The sequence below is a fragment of the Podarcis gaigeae genome, assembly GCF_964106915.1.
Source record: "Podarcis gaigeae genome assembly, chromosome: 1".
Taxonomy (NCBI): domain Eukaryota; kingdom Metazoa; phylum Chordata; class Lepidosauria; order Squamata; family Lacertidae; genus Podarcis; species Podarcis gaigeae.
The window spans coordinates 50,130,452-50,153,445 of record NC_139678.1 but is presented as its reverse complement, the minus strand read 5'-3'; the positions used below and the strand labels follow the sequence as shown (position 1 = coordinate 50,153,445).

Genomic DNA, 22,994 nt, shown 5'->3' with positions numbered 1-22,994 from the left:
AATTGTCGCTGTTTTTTGTGTTGAATATATACTATATGGTAATTTATGGACCTAATAGGTATCTAAAGCCATTTGCACATAACCAAAAGGAGCCTATACAACACAGATCACTGTTGCTGTAGATAGGTTTTTTGTTCTCTATCTTGTACTTTGGAAATGTACACCCAGGTTTTTATCCTTTAATTTTTTTGGGGGGGGGGGGGCTCCAAGAGAGTGGGGCCCGAAGCTATAGCTTGTTTAGGTTATACGTAAACCTATGGCCGCGGGGAGAGCTCCTTCTCGGTGCAGCTGCAGACCATTTCGTGGCGCCTCCTTCCGGCGAGAGGAAAGAGAAAGCGCCCAGCCGAGGGAGGCTGCCTGCTCGCCTGCCAGCCAGACGGTTCCCACTCCGAAGCCATGCCGGAACCCGACTAATTTCCCGCGTAAAGCTCTTCTCGGCTCCCTCCTTCCTTCCTCTCTCTACACTCCCCCCCCCCATCAGGTTATGAAACCGGCGAGGAGGCGGCTCCTTCTTCCCGCGCCTTTTGTCCATCCACTCCTCAGCCGGGGCGGCCTCGTTAGCAAGGAGCGTGCGGTCAAGGGAGTTCAGGTGAGGGGGCGCCCTTGGCTACCGCTTCCCCTTTGCACCCCTTGCAACTTGTGGCGGAGGTTCCCGCGCTCGGGAGGCGCTTTCCCCCTCGGAGGATACACAGCCCTCCCCTTCGCTTGCATTCCCTGCTTCTCCCTATCCGACGCCAAGGACCTCCTTCTTTGCTTCAGGCTCCGCCTTGCTGCCCCCAACCTTATTTCAAAGTCCCCTCACGCTTGAAAGGTGGTGGGCTTTTTTTCTTTTTGGTCCAGGGCGGGGAGGGCGGGCGGTTCTACTTAGGCAGCCTTGTACTATTTGGCCCGCCTCGGGTATGCTAATAATATTGAACTTACATAAAACTGAAAGTTGTTTCACGTGCTGTATTTGAGGAAGAGAGAGGAGGAGCGGCCCTCCTGCAGTATTTGCTTTTAGGTGGTTTCTTGAATTTTTCCCTTCCTTTTCTGATCATTGCACTTAGCTATTGTTCCAGACTGGTGAAAATATTTTATGTGTTAAGATCAGTGGTGTAGTATTTCAGGGTTGCAGGGGTCAAAGACCCGTTTTGGTTTTTTCCTGCAGGAAGGTTCCTGTCTCCAGCGTCCTAGGGCTGCCCAGTCATCATGAAAGGGGAGCTTTTTAGCCACTGAATAATGCCCCAAAGTATCATCATCATCATCATAACTGTTATTATTAAGGACACTGACAACACAAGGTGTTAAACGGATTTTGTTTTGAGGGTCTCATATTCAAATGCACACTACTCCTTGTACTTACATGCCACAACTCCTTGTACTTACCTATTTTGATAATAAACATGTGGTAAAATAAATTGCTTTGTCATTAAATATCATATGGTCATTAGGTAACTATTATAAATGTATTTGGAAAGAGCAGGAAGTGGCATAATTTGTCTAGCAACCATTGGCTACATTTGCTTCCAGCGCCTTTTGAATACAGGTGGACCCAGGACCACTAACAGATGGGTAAAAGGGGTAGGATTTGGGGGCCCAAAGACCAGCAGAAACCCCCTCCCAATTTTTCACTTTCATTTTTTATAAAAAAGTAAATCACTTGGTCATTTCTGAAGAAAGGGCACAAAACAGGTAGCTTCAATGCTTTGGTACTCCGCAGGCAGCACCATTGTTAAGGACTGTCCCTAAGTAATCAGACGAATGAATGTTGACCTCCTCCTCCCCACTTGGGACTTGGGAGAAGCCCCTCAGAGCAGCAGGGGAAAAAACAGGAGAAGCTGGATTGAGGATACTGGAGTATGTTTGTCAAAGTGCTTTTGCTATTTTACATTATTTCACCCCCCAGGCATGTTGCCTTTACAGAATAATATATAGTCAGTTCGTTTTGGTATGTTTTATTCAGAATTAAATGAGCTTTTATTCCTGCTGAGAATAATTGATATGAACGCAGACCCACCCCACTCTGATTTTTCATCTCCCCCTGCTTACAACCACTACCGGTCTGCTGCTCATTACTGGGCTGTTGTTTATTTACCCTAGCATTTGGCATCTGAGATGTGTGTGTGTTTCAAGTTACCAACCTTTTCCTGTTAGTATTTGTTTGACCTGTTTTTAACACTGAATTTTAAATTGTTGTAACCCACTCTGGGAGCTGTTGATGAAGGGCAGGTAATAAATTTAATAATAATTTAAAAAATAATAATAATTGTGAAATGCAACTGTAGAATAATTAAACACCTTATGACTGCTTCAAGATAAAATATCTATAGATTGTACACAAGAATATTATTTTATTGAGGTCGATTGCATAGTTTAACTCTGCGCTGCATAATGAAGTACTTTATCTGTTCCGAATCTCTGTCTTGTCTGGATTAAGCTTCAGTCTGTTTTGCCCTCATCCAGTCAGTTACTAACATCTGATGCTTCAGAGATTGAACAACTTCAATTATGGCAATTTCATGGCAATTCTTCGTTTTCTGATATTCCTTGCTCTTATCCTCTTAAGATCAAGGAAAGGGAGAAGAATACCTATACAGTACTAAGCGAGCAATCCTTAGTTTTTGGGAAGAAATGAAACTGAGGGGGTTGTTGGATCCTGCAGAAAGGAAAGTCAGTGTGGTGTAGTGGTTAAGAGTGGTGGACTCATAATCTGGTGAACCGGGTTCGCTTCCCTGCTCCTCCACATGCAGCTGCTGGGTGACCTTGGGCTAGTCACACTTCCTCAGAACCTCCTCAGAACTTTTGCATGCTATCTGGAGTTCCATGATGGAAGAAAACTGGGATATACAGTAAATGTAAAAAGAGAATTCATAATAATAAAGTATTGGTGAGGATTTATGAAATGGTGGGGCTTGAAATCTCATGTTACATTTGCTGTTTACTTCCATTTTAAGCTACTTTAAAAATGTATGCTACTTTTCTTAAGAATCTAAAGAGTTCTTCTATGACTATATCCCCCACTCTGTTGGTCTTTCTCAGTAATTTACCAGAATGGCCCCTGGGAAGCAGTCAAGGGAAAAGAAACTACAAAAGTCTCCTGAGTGTCCATCAGAAAAAGAGGCAAAAACAACTGGGAAAAGGAAGCGAGACACCAGAGAGCTGGAAAACGAGCCCTATGCAAATAAATTACTTGTGAAAAAAGCCCCCAAGATTCTGGAAAAAATGGGTAAGGTCTTAAAACATACATTTCTCATATGTGTCTATGTAATGCTAATGCAATTTGATTCTGTTGATATTGTTTGTTCTGATAGTTGCTATTGCTAACAGACCATGGGTACATGTAATTTGATCTCTTCATATTTAATCTTTTCCCCTGTCATTTTTCCTGCAAGCCTTTTGCTTCTCTCTAGGCCAAAATAGTAATAATGAAATCAGCTCTAAATGCAGCTTGTTTTGGTGGTTTGCCTCTTAACTAACAAAGGTAATTTAATCCCCACATAGTAAAATTGGGAGATTTTTAAAAGTATGCTTTGTACAGCAATGTGAAGCAGAAGTCAAATTCTTTGTCGCTTCATGTGGGGCTGCTCAGTTGTAACACTTTTTGAGTTAATGTTCTGGTAATTATTTAATTTGGTCCTGCAAACTTCATTATATTTCAGATATATGCATGTTTTACAATTGCATTCCTGCTATTTGGAATTTACCACTGGGCCCTGAGTCACATGTGCTCCAGGGTCAGAGAAATGAATGGTGCTTCAATGCTGGAAGGAGAAGCTGTTCCTTTCCATACAACAATGAATGAATGGTTTACACTTCCTTTCCTTATTTGAACTAGTAATGCATTGATGTGAACACAAAGACAAGTACAGGAACATTTGGTCAACTTTCCTTGAGACTTATTTATCCCATTCAGCAGTCCAGTATATTTTGCCTTTCCAATTTATCTGGTAAAAGCACTTTAATCTATCTTTTCCATATCTCCCTTTATGCACCTATTTTAACACTTCACTTAGTTTTTGTTTGAATGTTATTTTACAAGTATCGTTCAAAAAACTGCACTGGCTTTAAAAAGAAGATGAAGCTTTGTACAACCCGGAAAACATTAGAAAATAAAGCCTCTTAAAGAAATAATCTTCATGATATAAGCAGGCCCAAATATAACTCTCTGTGTTAAAAGTCTTTTGACATTAGAAGTCTCTCAATAGTGCAGATAAGGCTAGAAGTGTAAAAGCATTGGACATATGCATGTTCAAAATTGGGCTGTACTGCTCTCACTAGATTCTTTAGGAAACAGGATTAGGGTTAAGGCAATACTGACAGGAGCACAAGCAGAAGTGGTATCCAAGGTTATGGTCCAAATAATCAGGGCCTAAAACAAGAAGTCTAGTGAGAGGCAAGTTCGGGATAGTCTGAGGTCATCTTCAAGTTTAATCCATGGGCAGACAAAGGCATGGCAGGTGACAGGTCTGAGGTCAGGCTTAGGCTAGTCAGCCAGCCAAATCTGTCACAGTTCTGGTACAAAGGCATTGTTCCAGCAGTTCTTCCAACCAAATATGAGGGGGTTTTTGAGCTGGAAGTGCTGGACTCCCACCCTGAATCCAGATGACTCCTATCAGCTGCCTTCATCCAGAAGTCTCATTGGCCCCTATGGAGTGCTTGTCTGCAGTCAGGCCCTTCTAATGAGGTGAATCTTGTCTAGCATTTGAGGTACCATCTCTCCTCCAGGCTCAGGACTTGTGCACATGCACCCCAGAGGCTGAACTCACTTGTGGTGTGGATGGCCTCACCTCAGCCTGAGTTTGATCCCAGGGTTGTCGTAGTGCTGGGGAGTACAGGTTGTCCTCTGATGAGGAGTCTCCCAGCTGCAGAATGACAGAAACCCAATACTGTATGTGGCAATAATGAGTGCATCTTTTGAAATCTAGGTCTGCCCCATTCATGTGGTGGAAAGGGTCAGTAGAGTGTGGAATGTTTAAACCCTTTTCAGGCACTCTCATGCTCCATGTTTAAAGCAGAGCTTTCCAAACTTTTCATGTTGGTGACACACTTTTTAGACATGCATCAATTTGCAAGACAGCAATTCAGTTTTACTAGGAAACCAGAGGTTAAACTACCCCCTTTCCAGCCCCAGGAAGAGTGCAGGAAGTGTTCACGCAATACACCTACAAAGTGCACACTACGGTGTCACGGCACATAGTTTGGAAATCTCTCATTTAAAGTAAGACTGACTATAAGAAAAGTACTTGCCAGGGATGGGGGAGCACTCAATACCTCTGTTTGTGCCCCCTTTCAGTAGCAGCCCCACTGCTTTGCATATGAATGGAGAAGATCTATATTTTAAACAGCAAGTATGCTGCTGTGACATAGAGCTTTACCAGGCCAGTTAAAATCCATGGGGAGTTTTGCTGATATTAGAATGGGGGTTGCATCCTTAATATTCTCTCCTTTTGGTTGACTAAGGGAACACTTTTGTTTTATTATGGACCCTTCCTTGCAAAAATACATGTTTCAAGAGTTTCATTTGATCTGCTTCTACCTCATGATGAGGACTGTTGTCGTCTGACTCCTAAGAAATTGCAATATGCCGTATTCCTTTGCTTTGGGGGGGTGATTAGACATGTTGCAGTTAGATTCTGTGTTGCTGTAGATGTCTCTGGTAATTAAACACAAAACACAGAACCAATGTTCGAAAACAAATCCCAAGCTGAGTTGCTCAGCAAAATTCTCCCTGGACAACAGTGTTTTTAGACTTTTCCATGAAGAGTCAGCAGGTTTGTTTGTTGAGAACAGCCTGCCAATAGCTCTGCACATTTTCTGTAGACTACAGAACAAACCTGGAATATTCTGTTTCTGCAGGAACTCCGGGGGGCTTGGCTGGGGTTTATGTTCTCATGCTTTTGGAAGTATCTGGAATATTGTGCTTTTATCCTAAACTGGGCCAATATTTATTTTCTTCCACTGTGCTTTAAGAATGATGTCTCCAGCTACCTTACTTTTTAGCTCATTTTTAACCTCGTAGAGCTATACTGACTCCTAACCTATTTCAGTTCAGAAAGGGGGCAAAATACAGCCTCTGTGGTTTTTCCAGGCCTGTTGTAGCCATTGTTATTTCCTTGCATAGTCTTCTCACTACCCCGTTTTTTTTGCTTAACACCCAGCCAGCTGAAGAGTTTGAGTAGCTCAGAAACTTGAAGCACTCAATATTATACGCCTACCTAACCAGTGGTTGCCCATGTTTGCTGCCCCTAATCTATTGTAAAGTAAAGGTAAAGGCACCCCTGACCATTAGGTCCAGTTGCAGATGACTCTGGGGTTGCGGCGCTCATCTCACTCTATAGGCTGAGGGAGCCGGCGTTTGTCCGCGGACAGCTTCCGGGTCATGTGGCCAGCATGACTAAGCCACTTCTGGCGAACCAGAGCAGCGCACGGAAACGCCATTTACCTTCCCGCTGGAGCGGTACCTATTTATCTACTTGCACTTTGACGTGCTTTCGAACTGCTAGGTTGGCAGGAGCTGGGACTGAACAACGGGAGCACACCCTGTTGCGGGGATTTGAACCACTGACTTTCCGATTGGCAAGCCTTAGGCTCTGTGGTTTAGACCTCAGTGCGACCTGCTGTGTAGTGGTTCCCAAAGTCTGCTGCTCCTAATCTAGTGTAGTGAGAGTTAGCCTGCAATGCTATTCATACTTAACCTGAGAATAAGCCTCATTGAACTCAGTGGAGTACTTTGCATGTAGTAGTTTAGCATTAAATGTGTAAGAAGCTGGAATGAGTCCAACCCAAACTTGGGCTTGTATACTTCCTACCTCCTTCAACATGTCCAGCAAGAGACTTCAGCAGTGTTTTATTTTGCTTTCACAGAATCATGGCTTGTTATTACAATTAAACCAGAGACTGCAGTTTAAAATAGGCTCTGGTTAATTTAACAAGCCAGCCTTATAACTCATGATTTGAAGTGGCTTGTTTTGAAAACTGACTAGAATTTGTTTTAAAGTATGTTTTTTGTTTCATTGCACCTGGCTCCAGTTTGGGGTATGTGTCCATTTTAATTTTATTTTTTTAAAACCTGAAATCTGTCCTAAATGAGCATGTAAGTAGGTAGTAATATAACTTTTGCTGTTGTCTGGCAGGAGAAGCTTTCCATGGATCCATGGTGAGAAAAACAGGGGTGTTCTTCCATCAGCGAGAAACACAGAAGAACATTGTCCATTATCTACATCAGAATATGCTGGGTGGTGCTATTGGGACACAGCTCAGAAAGGTAGGTGTTTTTCCTTACAAACTGGCTGAGCACCTGAGGTTCCTGCAGTTTCTATTTCTATCTAAATGCATACTCTGCATAGTAGTGTGGAGGAGAAAAGAGTTATAGTTCTGTTATTATTGACTCTGTGACCCATGTTTATGTTCCCTTCTCCATAGTATGCATAATACAGCCATGTGTAGATTTTTCCTTTTTTAAAATCCACCTGACTGCATGACACTCTGCTTGCATTTGCACATAATGCTAAATGATGGTTTAGCTAGAATGAGCTTGAGAAAGACTGACTCTCCATCCTCCTCCTCCTGTGCAATTGGGAGAGGGATACGGGCAGAGTGTAGTTCCACTTTTAAACTATATTGGCTTAGCATTATTTTTGAACCAGGAATCCTGGTTTAAAACAAAACTCTAGTAAGTTTCATAACAAGTCAACTCGAAACCATGGATTATGAAGATGGCCTGTTTTGATAGGCTAACTGGAGTTTCTATAAAAACAACATCCTTGGTTCAATTGTAACTAAGCTGAGGTTCTTTAAAAGGTAAAGTAAATTCTGCTGATTTAGCCATGCAGGAGAAGGGGGAAGTGTGTGACTGTAGTGCTTTGTTCAGGCTCATAGCATTAAGGTTATGATGAGATGCAATGCTAAACTATGGCTATCTACAAACTTTTCCTTTCCTCCACCACATCAAATGTAAAACTTTAATTCTGGAAATACATAGTACCATTTCTTTTCACTCTTGCCCCTGTATGGACAGGATAATAATTTCTCATTGTTGTGTTGCTCATCTTCTCACCATATTCCTTTTCCCCGTATCATTTCTGGAGAAAACCAGCTGGGGAGGGGAACAATTTAAAGTAGAAAAACGAGCAGGTAAAGAGTTCCACAGTTCCTCTTGTTGTACCTCTGTGAAGCTTGCATCATCTAGATGCAGAAATGCATGTTGACAACATTATGACATCATTATGACATTAGCTGATTGACAGCTGATTGACTCACCTATCAAAGTTAGCCTGCAGGGTGTGAGGAGATGAAGATCTGGCCAAAAAGCTTCCTGATCCACACCTGATCTAGAGGTTGTTTTCTGTTAAGAAAATTAGAGGGAAAATACATATGGATGCATGTAGTGTAATACAGTGGTACCTCGGGTTACATACGTTTCAGGTTACATATGCTTCAGGTTACAGATTCTGCTAACCCAGAAATATTACCTCGGGTTAAGAACTTTGCTTCAGGATGAGAACAGAAATCATGCTCTGGTGGCGCAGCGGCAGCAGGAGGCCCCATTAGCTAAAGTGGTGCTTCAGGTTAAGAACAGTTTCAGGTTAAGAACGGACCACCGGAACAAATTAAGTACTTAAACCGAGGTACCACTGTATGGTCCACAGTTGAACCTGTTAGCAGTATAGTTGGAAGAGTAGCACAGACTTGAGTATATGGGAATTGCAGGGCTTATCTCTCTCTCTCTCTCTCTCTCTCTCTCTCTCTCTCTCTCTCTCATTGTCTTTGTAACAGTGTCTTCAGGTGCCCTTTGTACGTTCCCTCTATTCGTACCGCCTGTTCCGCACAGCAAGTCCCTTTGACAGGAGGGTTACATGCTTGGAATGGCACCCAACGCACCCCAGCACAGTTGCTGTGGGCTCCAAAGGTGGAGACATCATCCTTTGGGACTATGAAATGCTTAATAAAAGCTGTTTCATAAAAGGGGTAAGTCATTGTGAAGATCGAATGAAGTGTCTATGCAAGCTCTGTGTTAGAGTGGTATGTAGATTAATGATGAAGGCTTCTAGTTAGAACTCTGTTGCACTGGAGAAATCTGTGTTGCAATTTCCCAGCTTTCTATGCAAGGGAATGATCTGGCTACATATTTGAGTTAGATAATTTTTACTCTAAAATAGAAAATACATACGTATTTGGAGAGGTTCTTTTTTTATTTGTTTTTGCTCTTTACTTCAGCTTCATGCTTTGTTAGATGTGAAAGTACTTCATTGAGTTGAAGGAATGAGGTCCCTGCAAATGAAATAATATTTTTCATTGGCCTTGCTTTGAATTGTTAATAATGCCTTGGCAAAATACACTTGTGTTTATCTGTGGAGTGAACTTCATCTTTTTTAAAGGTTGAGCAAACCCAGAGGAAGAAAATAGCTTCCTTGAGAACTCTAAGTCTTCTCCAAGGATACTGAGCTGCTATGATTTGTATATCTGTCTGTATTCAAGCAAAGATTTTTAAAATAATATCGTCTTAGACATTCCAAAGAAAAGCTCACAAAAGCATAAGACTAATACTCTGGGCAGAAACATGACACTGGACTTTCATTTGCACCTTTATCAAACAAAAATAAGGGCGAGTATTATGGCAACAATGAATATGGAAGTTTCAGAGTTCCCAAGCTGTTGTTTATCATCTAGAACAGCTTTCCAGGCATCACCTCCATGTTGCATTTTATCCTCCCAAATCCTCACAAGAAGGTAATAATTCAGCCCCCAAATTGAGCTCCTGAAACTCTTCATATATATTATCCCCTCCCTCCATTGGGACATTACTTGTCTGCAGTCTTATCCTTTATCCCTTTCCCTGCTCCCACCGCTAGTACCCTTAGGTTCAGTCCTTTAGCAACTGTTCACAGAACAACCCATTCTTGTAAAGAGGTGGAGTAGGTGACTTTCAACAGTTTAGTTCATGGTGGCAACTCTGAGAAGAAGCTGAGCCAAACCACTCAAGGAGTTCTGCAGGCTTGCTCTTCAACATGGCAGTTATTTAACACAAATGGTATTGGCCAGAGGGAACTTCTCCCCTGTGAGGATATTTGTTCAGCTTGGCTAATGCCACTTAAAGATGAATGCTGCCTTGTACTGGTGTTAGATGAGATAACAAGAGGGACTTTCCTTCTTCCTCATCTCTGAGTGGCTTTCTGTTTTTATTCATCCCATTCATTATAGATGAGAACTGGAGGGGCCATCACAGGAATGAAGTTTAACCCTTTTAACCCTAGTGAGCTGTACACATCATCAGTTGCTGGAACTACTGCCCTGCAGGATTTTAATGGAAATACAATTCGAGTCTTCACCAGTACCGACAACTGGGAGTAAGATGTGATAAAAGTTTTTCCCTCCTCTCACTGCTTCTAGTATTAGAAGGCAACAAAACAGAGGAAGTGGTGTAATTTCGGCATGGGTCGGCCCTCACCTTGGTCTTACCAGAGTTATTCACTCAGAATGTGAATGATTTGCTCTTCTCGAATCGCTACTATTTGCTTTAATCCTGTACTTTATCTTTTAGCCCCCTGAAACTGGGCCTTTAGGCAGGTCACATAAGTAAAAAAACCATGTGGAGGAAAACAGTGTACAATTTGATATCGCTATGGAAAACATAGTGAATCATTTTGCAGAAGCCTATCTCTTTGCCTAAAGGGTTCTTTCTCATTTGGCAGAGATATATTTCCCAAATATGCATCAGATTGAATTTATTGCCTTAATTGTGCATGATCTGTCTGTAAATGTGACGTATACCCAAGCAATAACAAACATACTGTAATGAATAGATAGATAAAGAGCCATAACAGAACAAATTAGTGTTGGAAATGTGGTAGGAGATTGGTAGTTTGGGAACTCCCCTGTGCACGTGACAAAGGAGTGGAAATTATTTTATTGTGTTCCTAAGCTTGTTTTGAATTATATTTACAAATAAAACACACACATTCAGTATTATAACTTAACATTTATTCTGGGCACCAGTGTTTAGGATTATGAGCAAACACAAAAAAGAGCCTTGTAGCACCTTTAAGTTATTAAGAGGTGCATCTGATGAAGTGGGCTCTTCACAAACATTCTTGCCACAATAAGTCCAACTGTGTTGCCAGCTGCGAATAAGTGATGCTGTTAACAGAGATCTCTGTAGGCTGCTTTTCATTTTGACACTTGAGGAAAGCCTTCAATGACAATAGACTGAGATACATTAGGATTTCTTTTCTTCTTCTTTTTTCATCCTTATTTTGTCAGCATCTTGTGATACCATATCCCTTGTTTTTGGGTTCATTTTGACTGCTTACCAGTTTCACATTTTTTGTTCTTAAGCTATCTTAGGATCTCTTGAAACTTCATTGAGCACTTCATTTGATGTTACTTTGTCCTGATACTGATATTAACACCAGCTTTGGGAAGAATGTGTGAATAAACTTTTATCTGTGTCGACCTAAATGTAGGTTTGGTTGCATGAGTGTTTTATTTTCCTCCCAATTCAGGCATCAGGAACCTGATTCTCACAGTAGTTATCTGAAGCATATATCAGAAGCAAAACAGACACATGCTTGGATATCCTCATGCAATATTTTTATACCCCTCCACAGATGGAGGTCCTTGTATAAAGGAATAAAGGTGACATAAGTTTTTGGGTGAAGTCTTCACATTTTGATGCAGCAAAGCGAAGATTGATGGAATTAGATTAGTTTTCCTCTATGCTATGGAATCTCCAGAAGCTCCAATGGTTGTTGAGAAGTAAAATAAACAATGCCCTGGATGCAGCTGCAGAGAAGTTGTGAACAAATACCTTCTAAGAAATATATAATGGACAATTTCAGTGCTGAGGTTCAATAGGATGGAATAGTGTTCCAATTTATTCTTGGTTTTTCAATTGTGTGGAGGGACATCAAGTTGCAGTTGCCACATTCACATCCTTTAGTTGGAAGAAGAGGAACCTTAATGTAGCTGAAGGGAACTTTTTAATATGTGGGAAGTTGCCTGGCTTTATCATAAAGGTGCAGAACTTATTTGCGTTTTCTATACACAATTGGGAATATTTAGTACTATACTTGTTTAAAGACGGAGGGTGTGTGTCGTGACTTGAGACATAATGTTATATGTTGTCCTCAGAATTATCCTAGCTCTGCAAAGTTCTTTGTTTGCTCTATGTTTAAATAGGTACTGGAAGTGTTGAAGAATGTAAGAGTAGAAAGTCAATACTAATAGTTCCGCAAGAAGGAGCTTGATAAACCAGTCTACTAGCACACAGATGGCTTAGTGTTTCTCTCTTAGTTTTTTTTTAAATTGCTTAGTGCTTTTGAAGAGGATATTGTATAGCTTCTCAACATTTTTGAAGTGGAACTTCTGAAAGAAATTTGCATGCAGCATCTGAGAAGTTAACTAGTTCAGAGCTAGTACTGTACAAGGTGCAATGTTCAGTATTAAGTAGGTAGGTGTGAATTCACCTAGAGCCTGAACTCAGTGCATCTCTGCCAGGTTGTGCTGACTGCCTATTCCCATCCTTCCGCAGTAACTTAGGCATATTCCTCTCCTCTTCCAATCTGTGTTCCAGAAAGGCCCAGGAGACTCTCTTGGAGGCATGAAATTCAGCCCATTTGAGTCAGCAAATCTTTATGTGGCTTCAGGGGATGGCACCCTTAGTCTACAGCACCTTGAGGGCCGACCAGCGCAAGTGATCTCCCGCACCCCAGTCTGTGACCATGAATTCCATGATGTTTGGTGAGGAGTGAGAAGGGCAGTGTCGTTGTTCAGCTCATAAATTTCCTTTACCCTTCCTTTGAATGTGCCAGGACAGATTATTAGCATTTGCTTGGGCTGTTTCCCCGGGCCTATTGGAGGCAATACGTTTCTGATCATGTGGATTGGAATATGATTACTGTTGTGCATAATAGCAAATGGAAGTGGTTCAGCTTTTTCGTGGGCATGAGCACTTGAGTAGTGTTTTGCTTGATGGAGTGTTGAGTAGGATCCTGGAAATCCCTCTTTCCTTGGGTGCATAGCATACCCTGTATAGCACACCTGACACCTAGAGAAGGCAAATAACTTTTTCAGTAGGAATTCTACAAACTGCAGCACTCTAACCATGTCACGTATGCTCAAAGAAGAGTGAACAAGACAGGTTCTGGGGTTTTATCTTTACACTGCCTATTGTCCCGAACTGAGCGAGTGTGACTGGGCATCAGAGCCAATAAGGTCTGCTTTCATATAGCAGGCACGTTTATCAGCTGCATGTCTCCCATTAAAACAAAGTAATACAGGAAGGGAAACTATGAAGATATAAATTACACCTCATGCTTGGGAGTTAGCATTGGGAGGTAGCGTGCGATATGCTCTCAAAGAAAGAGGAATGTATAGAATTCTAATGCTTGTTTAGATCTGGGTTTCTTTTTCTAGCATTCTGGAGGTTCACTGGAAGGCATGTGAAAGATAAGAAGCAATCTCATCTGCCACAGAAAGTGTAACTTGGCTCTCACAATTGCAGGGCAAACCCTACCATTGGGCAGAACATGTTGGCAGATGTTTTAGGGCAGTAGTAGAAGCCCCTTGCTCTACTTTCTGAGCCCCTCAACTATTTCCCTATAAGAGCAGTGTGTGCCACAAGGTCTGCCTTCTGCTCCTATTTCCTGCCCCCTAAGCTAGCCTGTTGCTCTGAAGTGTGGTGGATGCTGTCTCAGCCCCAGTGCTGAAATAAGAGTCATCTGCCAGTCTGCTCAGCCTCTGTATCCATGAAATGGGAGTGTGTGTGTGTGATGGTGGTGAGCCATCTTGACCTATACTTCAGGCAGTGAAGTGTCTTGGGCTAGCTTTGGGTTCCTGTGTTTCACGACTTCCAAACTTATCTACCCCTTTCCCAACACTTAAAATTGGTGCTCATTTCAAATACTTAGAACTGATGCAATACACATAAATGTTTTAAAGAGTGTGCTTGGTCTTTCCAAGTGATGCCTGTTGGCTTTGTTACACTACTTGATAAATAATCCAACACAGATCCCACATCAGAATGCCACTAGGGTTCAGTTCAGCTCAGCTGTGATTCCATTATTTATATAAATACTGTTTGTGCATTCTGCTAAGAACAGAGAACCACCTTAGTTATACATGTAGGGGGTGAGCAATCTGAATTTGTACTTCTTACTTTTTTAGTTTCTGGTACTGCAGTGTTGATGTATCTGCAACTTGCCGGACTGTGGCGACAGGTGATAATGTGGGCAACGTAGTTCTGCTCAGTACTGAGGGCGAAAAGGTTAGTGTGCCCCTCCTCTTTGCCTTACAGCCTGCTTTGATCAGACATACATAGGTTTTTGGTATTTTTAACATCTGCCTAATGTTGCCCTGACTTAGAATATATATCATGGGTGATTTTGGACTCCTATCAGCCCCAACCAGCAAGGCCAATGATCAAGGATTATGGGAGTTGTAGTATTACAACATCTGGAGAACCACAGGTTCCCTTTACTGCAGAGATCATATTCCCCAGGAGGAGAACCTGGAAGTTCCTTATTTAGATCAATCTTTGATCTCCGGTAGAGTTTTGGAATTGTCTTTATTAGGCTGATTTAGAATACAAGCATATATTCTCCTGTCTTCCATATCATCACCATTATTATTTTTTAAAGAGGTTTTACCTTCTCCAAGAAAAGTATGTTTGATGTCTAAATCTCTTGCTCTGTAGTTGTAATGCATTTTGGCTTTTGTTTTATCCACTGCAGGTATGGAACCTGAAACTGCACAAAAAGAAAGTGACTCACGTGGAATTCAATTCTCACTGTGATTGGCTCTTAGCTACAGCCTCTGTGGATCAGACAGTAAAGATCTGGGATCTGAGAAACATTAAGGATAAGTCAAGTTCTCTTCATGTACTTCCACATGATAAACCCGTTAATGCAGGTAAGATAGCAAAGTGGCTCATGGCTTATACTCTGCCACCTAACCATTCTTGGCTTGTGCGTGTTTCAGCTCAGTGCCACATGCCTTTGTCTTTCCACTTTGCATTCACTGTACCACCTGTTGGCCTTGTAAAGGTCAATGCCAGTCCTGCTACCTCACACGATTGTTTTGATAAAATGAGATACAACCACATTATAAGGTACCCTCAAACCTTGGCATAAGTTGTGAAGGAATTTGGAAGATATGTCGGGGGGGGGACACTAGTCCTATTCATGTCATAGTTTCACATGTCTTGTCAAAAAGAGGAAATGTGTGTCTATACAGGGTGTGTCTATAGACTTGCTAAAATTTAAATCAAAGTTTTAATAGAAATGTTAGCCCCACAAGATGAAAACAACAACAGAAAATAATGGAGGTGGTGGCTTAGTTATTATTTTCCATGTTAAAAAAAATGCAACACTTGTATAAAATAGATAAAATCTTATTCTTAATGTCTGAATTGTGTTCATAAATAAAGGGTAACAAGAATTGTTTACCATCTCTTAAATGCACATCTTTTCAGCCAAATTCCAAATCATAGTAATGATTTCCCTATCCTTCAACATAGGAGGTCTTTGATTAGGCCATTTACTTGCAATCAGTATTTTGGCATCTGAAAACAGATTCCAAATAAACTTGAGATGTTTAGGCAACACTATGTATTTCAAATATCCAAGCACAATATCCAAGATTTATATTAAATGTTACTTCAAAATCACTGAATTTTAAACCAGTCCTTGCCTCCCCAAATTCTGCAATTGTGATTTCACAAAAAGTGTGTGGTAAAGCTAAAAATGAAGTCAGTGTGAATTTATTTAAGTCCAAGGAAACTGAATTTAGAGACACCAATAACCTACTGAAATCAGTGGTACTTAAGGATTTATGCAGATAGTTTGCTTGATTCTGGTGGAAATTCAGCATTTTGTTCTCAGATAAGATTGCTTGTTATATTCTAGTTATGTCTATAACTGGTGCTGTTTAGGACATATTCAAATGTTGCTCTTGTCTGTTTTAGAAGAGACCATCACTCAACATTTACACATTTATTAAAATTCTTCTACAGGACTAATAATAATAATAAGCATAGTGAGATGGTAATCATAGCTGCAATGTCTATAAATATAATATTTCATTGATTATTTTGTTATTGGCCACAATACATTTATACATATTCCTGTTTTCTCCCCCTCCTCCCCAGCATATTTCAGCCCAACGGATGGGGCTAAGCTACTGAGTACTGACCAGTACAATGAAATCCGGGTCTATTCCTCTTCTGATTGGTCCAAACCCCAGCATTTGATTTCACATCCCCATCGGCAGTTCCAGCACCTTACACCTATCAAGGTGAAGAAATAGGAGTGTTGACCTGGGAGCATGGCCCATTTGATGCAGAGAGCAGAGAGTTAAGAAGAAAAGCATCCTACAACTCCTGTATGGAAAATTGCTGGGAGCCTTATGGACAGGCTCTTTCTATATGTATAGATTCAAGTATAGGATATTGAGGAGAGTGGTTCATTCTGCTTCTGATTATGGATCTATATAAATAAGCGTTCCAGTATACAACCTTAGACTGGAATCTACAGTGACAGCAGGCCATTGTTGATGGCAGGGTTGGGCAGAAGGAATCCTAGGGCAGTGGCACCTAGTTGTAATCAGAACGTCTCCCTAGATTTGTACACAAGTTCCAAGTAGTAGGGTTAGTAAGAACCTATGGAAATTCTGTTGCTACATTATGATGCCTTGAAAGGTCTGCAGTTTGATTGCTCCCATGTGAAGGGTACGAGCTGAATCTGAATGACCCACAGAATGCCAGCACTTGATAAGATTGTTGTTGTCATTGTCATCCTAGTCCTCTGTAACACGTATCAGTTTAGCACTGACCTTGCTTAACCACCTCTTCTTTATTTTAGGCGACATGGCATCCTCGCTATGACCTCATTGTGGTGGGTCGTTACCCAGACCCTAGGTTCCCAAGCTACACAGTGGGCGAGTTGAGAACCATTGACATATTTGATGGAAACAGTGGGGAGATGGTGTGCCAGCTGCACGATCCAAATGCATCTGGAATTATCTCGGTATGTGTAGATAGCATGTCCAAAGACCTACTGTGCCCCCACCCCAAAAAAGTGGGGTTAGGGAAATAATTATGTCTTTTCTTAGATGGTGCAACTGATTGATGGGTTTGCTTGTGACAAACGTTTGCCTCCAATACAGGGCTTCTCCTTAAGAATAGCTCACACAGCTATTTTTTAAGGACAGGCATATTCAAAGCAGGAGTTCATTTGGGTGGGGAGGCCCTGTGTTACCACTTTTTGGTAGGACCACTATTGCCTAATGGAGAGAAATCCTCTGAAACCTGGATTGCCCTATTGTACTGGATGTGGCCAGGGCTTCACACATTTTAGCTTGACTTGGTAGCCAGCATCTGTGGTTTCCATTACTCTGACCTTCCTCTGGGTCTCACTTCTGACCCCATGTTGCACCTGCGAGATCTTTGGAGGCTTCTTGCTGCTACTGAATCATCCAAAGCATGGTGTAAGGTCAGAGATGAGACCCCTTCCCCACCCCTGAGTTTTCTGTACATGTGGGATGACTTAGGTATAGTCAGTCGGTGGAGACTCTTAATCTCACGGTGGTGGGTTCAAGCCCTACGTTGGGCAAAAGATTCCTGCATTGCTGGGGGTTGGACTAGATGACCCTTGTGGTCTCTTCCAACTCTACAATTCTATGATTGTGTGTCTGTGCATTTGATGTGTATCTCTTGACCAGCAAGAAGTGTGAGAGCTGTCAGAGTTTCTACATTGTGTGGAGACCTCAGGGAGGAAGAGGCACCTTCCACTTTCTGCAGGGTCAAGGCCATCAGAATCAGTTTTTTGTCGTTGCAACTGATGAATGTGTTTGTGAACTGTAGCAGAGACATTTTTATTTCCTTTTCTTTTTTTAGGTTTTCTTAGCTGTTTTTTTAAAAGAGCTGCTGAACTAGTCATTTGCAATGTTGCAAATTCCAGCCTTTCCACTGAATGCCTGGACAGACTACTGTAATAGCCCCACCCTTTCCTCCAGAGGCATGCCTTTCGTTTCCTAAACTCCAGAAATGAGGAGATGCACAGCTGTCTCCAAACTTCAATAAACAAAGTTCATGTCAATTCATTTGGTGTGTGGGCTGTGGGAAAGAATACCTGAGTTGTTTATTTCCACACCAGATGTTCAGAATTGAAATCAGAGCCCTGATATTTTTTTTTAAAAAAATCTATCTTAATTGTGCGTCCATGCAGTTTCTGAGGCAGAGGTTCATTTCCATTCTTGTGGTGGAAGAAATGTTTTATCTCCTGTTGCCAGAGCTGCCTCTTCCTAAGCCAGATTTCATGAGAGCTGCTCACTGAGGCTCCTGGTTAGATCCGTCAGTTAATTTTCTGCAGGAGGCTTTTAAAAATCTTTTTATTCCTTTGCTTCTTGTCACTATACGCATCTCGTGATGGACTGATAACGTAGGTGGGGGATGGAGGAGAGACCTGCTATTCAAAGCTGTGCTGATTTGTGCGAAACTCTTTCCACATCCAGTGCTGGGCATTTCTCTGTCCAAAATGTTCTGGTTTTTTATTTGATTGATGTTAAGTGAACAACCGACACAGTTACAATGCATTATTGTGTTTACATTTGCAGCTCAATAAGTTCAACCCTATGGGAGATACACTGGCTTCTGGAATGGGTGAGTGGTTGGTTTAATCTTACACGTTTGATAATGGACCACTGTTCTCATCAGATAAAAACAATCAGGCATTCTCTAGATAAAAGCATGCTGACAATGGGGTGGGATTTTGTGGCTATACCTATAACACTTTCTAGATGTTCATTTGGGACATTTTTATCCTACCTTTCCTCAACAACTACAAAAGTTGTATTTTAAGACTGTTTACATACACAGAATGATGGGTGGTACCGTATTTTTCGCTCTATAACACGCACCAGACCATAACACGCACGTAGTTTTTAGAGGAGGAAAACAAGAAAAAAATATTCTAAACAAAATAGTGGATATATGATTTTTGTGGTTCATGCTGTGGCCACAGACATGTGATCTGACAGTGAGTTTGGAGTAGCCCAATGCAAAAATCCTGAGGATCCATGTGGATCCATGCTTTGTAACCACGGAGGAGGGAAGGAAGGGGAACCATGGATCCTCTGCTCACGACTGCAGCAGATCCCCCCCGCCACCCGCAGGCTTTCGCTCCATAACACGCACAGACATTTCCCCTTACTTTCTAGGAGGAAAAAAGTGAGTGTTATGGTGCAAAAAATACGGTACTTTAACAATAAAAGCACAAGAGAGAGTGGTGCTGAACCCATCCCATGCCTTACCTTCCAGCCACCTTCTTGGCTCTGTTACCAGAAGCGAGCCAGAAACAGAGAAAATATGAGGTTGAGGAGAGTTCATCACCCCATTCCTGTGGGATCCTTTTGCTGCTAAAGATACCAGTCCCTGCTTAGCATGTGAACGGGCCAGTTTTGTGTATTTCCACGTGCAATCTCTTGCTGTCACAGTCACACCTACCGTATTTTCCCGTGTATAAGATGCCCCCATGTATAAGATGACCCCTAATTTTTTTAAACCCAAAATTAAGAAATTAAGTTGTTTAGCTTTTTTGGGGGGTGGGGGAGGTCACTTCTGCCAATTGCACACCTGTCTGCCCGCCACTGCTGATCGCTTGCCACAGTCACTGCCGATCGCACACCTCACTGCAGCTGCCAATTATCTGCCCGCTCGCAGCTGCCAACAGCCCACCCACCCACTTGCTGTAGCCGCCAATTGCCTACCTGCCTCGCCACAGCCACCGATTGCCTTCCCAATTGCTGCAGCTGCAGTCCATCGCCAGCAGGCCTTGCCACAACCACCAATCGGCGCTGCCAATCTCCTGCTTGCGGCTGCCATTAATCACCTGTCCCCCCCTGCATTCATTATCCATGTATAAAACAACACCAAACTTTTGCCTTTTTTTTAAAGCAAAAAGCATCGTCTTATACACGGAAAAATACGGTACTTTGACCCTTGAGTACTTTGTTCTTTAGCTTAGAAATGATAGGGTGGAACAGTCTATTGAAAGGAGAGTACTGCTGCCATCTATTGGCCTTTTAGGCAGTAATGCAAAAGGCAGAAGGCCCAGAATAAATTAACCTTGGCAGTTAGATGGATTCCTTAAGTAAAATTACCTAGCACCTGGGACAAATAAACGTTTTAGCAGTACCAGTATACCAGTGCCTTTGTCTGCTACACTGTACCAAGGATTGTGGACTGAACCTGTACACTTTTACTAATTTCCAGCAGTCTGCTTCCTATCTTAAGTGGACCCTTCCTTGCTTGGAGGTAATTTGGCAACATCATAAAGGCATGCAAGAGAGCAAGGGACAGGGGAGAAACACCAGGTGATAAGCTAATGGCGTATCAGGATTCCTTGGCGAGAAGAAAGGAGGCATGGGGGGAGTCTTGGATGGGAGGCAGCAACCTGAGTGACAGGCAGATTGCTGTTAGGAGCAGTAAATCTGCGTGATTAATGGGTTGCAGTTAGTTTTGTTATTTTCTACGATTCAGTCAGGCTATAGCTTCATTGTCTTCTGGTGTTTTTGCAGTACGTTTTTAGCTGAGTGCACAGTGTGATTGGTGATGATGACTAGTGACTGAGTGGGAGATATTGTGGGAGTTAGTGTGTGGATTGTGTGTGTGAGCGGGTGGATGTGTGAGAATAGAATGGAATGAGTGATACTGAATGAGCAGCAGATGTATGATTTGAGTAGATGTAAGACAGAATTCGGATGTAATGTGTGTGTGTCATTGAGATGAATGCTGTATATTGTGAGTCAAGGAAGGGGGAAGGGATCATTGACTCTTAAGATGCTTTTATAATTTGCCACTTTGTGTTTGTTTTGGGGGATTTTATTGTATTGTATTTTAATGTTGTTTCTCAGTTTCCTTGTCTGCTCTCTCTCGCTCTTGCTCTCCATATATATACTACACATAATTGCAGGGGCGCATGCACACACAATTTTATAAACCACTAAGAAACTGTCTTAAGTGTTAAAGAGGTTTATAAAGTGTTAAGAGGTGTTTGAAAATATGAAATAAAAAAATACTCAGGTATAGCTGTCTAACTTAAAGGTACTGTTAAGTGTTGGGAAAGATGAATTACTGATATACTTGATTATTAGCTACTGCCTTGGATGCTGTTCCTGTAATGAGACTTTGTAGATCTAACATCAAAAGCCAATTGCTCCATTAAACTTTAGTAGCTGAGTATTAAGCAGGTCTGGCAAACAGTGTCTGAGCTCTTGGATGTATCATCATCATCATCATCATCATCATCATTTAAAATATGTACTTGGGTAACAATAGTACATACAGAGGCTCTGTTTTCAAGTCAGATATTTCTTCATACAGGTCAGTCACATTCAGAGTGAGACATTACAGTTACAGGCAATATGGGTTTGGCGGGAAAGAAAGTGGGAAGAGAGATGGGGGAAAGAGGAGAGATAGTAAAGTTTCATTCTTTTGCATAATATATAAGCAAAGCGTTTGTGTCAGCATCATGTGAACGATTCCTTTATTTTTGCTGGCAATGGTCAGAGCTCTTAGAATGTACTTTTTATTTTGCTTTCCAAAGCAGAATTCCTACAATTGTCACTTTTTTCTGGCAGGTTTTAATATTCTGGTCTGGAGTCGGGAGGAAATGGTAACCCAGAATCAGGAGTGTCTCATGCAGTCCATGACAGAGCAGGGAATGAGATGCAGACGCTTATCTCGACTGGGGACACAGAACCAAAGCCAAGCAACCACAAGCAAGCTTAAAACTAAACTATTTAGTCTTGAATTAGAGAGCACCAAAACAAAGGGCAAAGAGCATAAATTACAAGAGAAGAAGAAGAGAGGAAAATATTCAGAGGACTGATCAGGCAAGCGTATGTGGTGTTCATTTAGAGCAAAGCCTGTGCTGGCAAGGTAGGCAATGGTGGCTTCAGAGGGAAGCAAGCCCTTACCCTAACCCAGCTCCTCTGGATCATGGATTTTATGTTCCTGGATCACGGATGGTATGTTTCAAAATCCTTTATTAAGAGCAAAGAATGGGTCCACACTCAATACTCACATGCATTTGGCCCAATTAAAGGAGCACCATATTTGTGCACACTTGCAGATTTTTAACTGTCTGGGACATGGCACAGTGTAGTGAACTGGGCTATGCTGACAGTTCAGTTTGCATTTTCAGAACACACTATTTCCCCTTCCAGTGTATTAAGCAACCTGGGTTTGTCTTCCCATGCCAGTTCAAAATGTGAGAATTTCCCTTCTCAAGGGTTCTTTCCCAGCACTGCTTCCTCAAAACAGATATGTTGTGAGGCACTGTTAAGCTAGAAGCATTTACTTGATTGATAAACTGCTTGTGGCCTAGGTATAGAAGTACAGACTTCGTGAAGAGGCTGTTTGAGACTAAGGCAGGTGGCTTGGGTTTTATATTGCAGCAGTTGCCATTGGGATTTTGTTTTGTTCACCTCATTTACAAAATTGAGATACATTCAATAAAGTTTTGTATGGAACATTTTTTTTTTGGTAATGCCTGAGAAGCTGAACTGCTCCCTAAGAAGAAAAAGAACTAGGACGTAGGCATATCCAAAGACCAGATACAAGGAGCTTTACAAACTTTATCCCAAATAAAATGAAGTTCTGTGAATAGAATGAATTATGCAAGTTTCAGTAACTTCCATAATTTTGCTTTCAAGAACTAGGCCTTTTAGATCCCGCCTCCCCCACCCTCTGGTAAGAGCTATGGAACAAAAGAAGGGGAAATATTGTGGACAATTTAAAGTGTTATTGAAAATCTGCTCAACTCACCTCGTAATCTCCTCCCCTGCTTCTACTTCCATATGCTCAAGTTTGATTCCTTAAAAAGAAGCAGTTTCAAGATGTTCCAACTGCACACCAGATATAAATGTGCAGAGTAGGTGGAACCCTATAAACTCACTCCTATAAATACATCAGTTTACATACAGAAACAGTAAAATAAAGTGTAATACCTACAGACAAT

At 41.7% G+C, this 22,994-nt stretch overlaps 1 protein-coding gene across 4 annotated transcripts; it reads left to right on the top strand.

The window, feature by feature from the left end:
• The first annotated feature begins 334 nt into the window (after positions 1-334).
• On the top strand, positions 335-22,506 carry DDB2 (damage specific DNA binding protein 2). 4 transcript variants are annotated; one of them, XM_083751439.1, is made up of 11 exons: positions 335-589; positions 3,019-3,205; positions 7,113-7,243; positions 8,755-8,946; positions 12,551-12,717; positions 14,143-14,242; positions 14,709-14,886; positions 16,124-16,269; positions 16,836-17,000; positions 18,589-18,634; positions 21,613-22,506. In XM_083751439.1, the coding sequence occupies exons 2-11, from the start codon at positions 3,031-3,033 to the stop codon at positions 21,861-21,863; spliced, it is 1,551 nt and encodes a 516-aa protein (XP_083607565.1). In that variant the 5' UTR covers positions 335-589; positions 3,019-3,030; the 3' UTR covers positions 21,864-22,506. The 4 variants fall into 4 exon arrangements, with proteins under 4 accessions (XP_083607565.1, XP_083607567.1, XP_083607568.1 ...); XM_083751441.1 differs by lacking the exon at positions 12,551-12,717 and adding an exon at positions 10,180-10,325; XM_083751442.1 differs by lacking the exons at positions 335-589; positions 12,551-12,717 and adding exons at positions 763-897; positions 10,180-10,325.
• Positions 22,507-22,994: the final 488 nt, after the last annotated feature.

Excerpts from the sequence above, each read along its gene's own strand:
- DDB2 (XM_083751439.1), top strand. The coding sequence starts at position 3,031 with ATGGCCCCTGGGAAGCAGTCAAGGGAAAAGAAACTACAAAAGTCTCCT. Across the intron at positions 3,206-7,112 it reads CAAGATTCTGGAAAAAATGG|GAGAAGCTTTCCATGGATCC; the intron begins GTAAGGTCTTAA and ends GTTGTCTGGCAG. Across the intron at positions 17,001-18,588 it reads ATGCATCTGGAATTATCTCG|CTCAATAAGTTCAACCCTAT; the intron begins GTATGTGTAGAT and ends TTACATTTGCAG.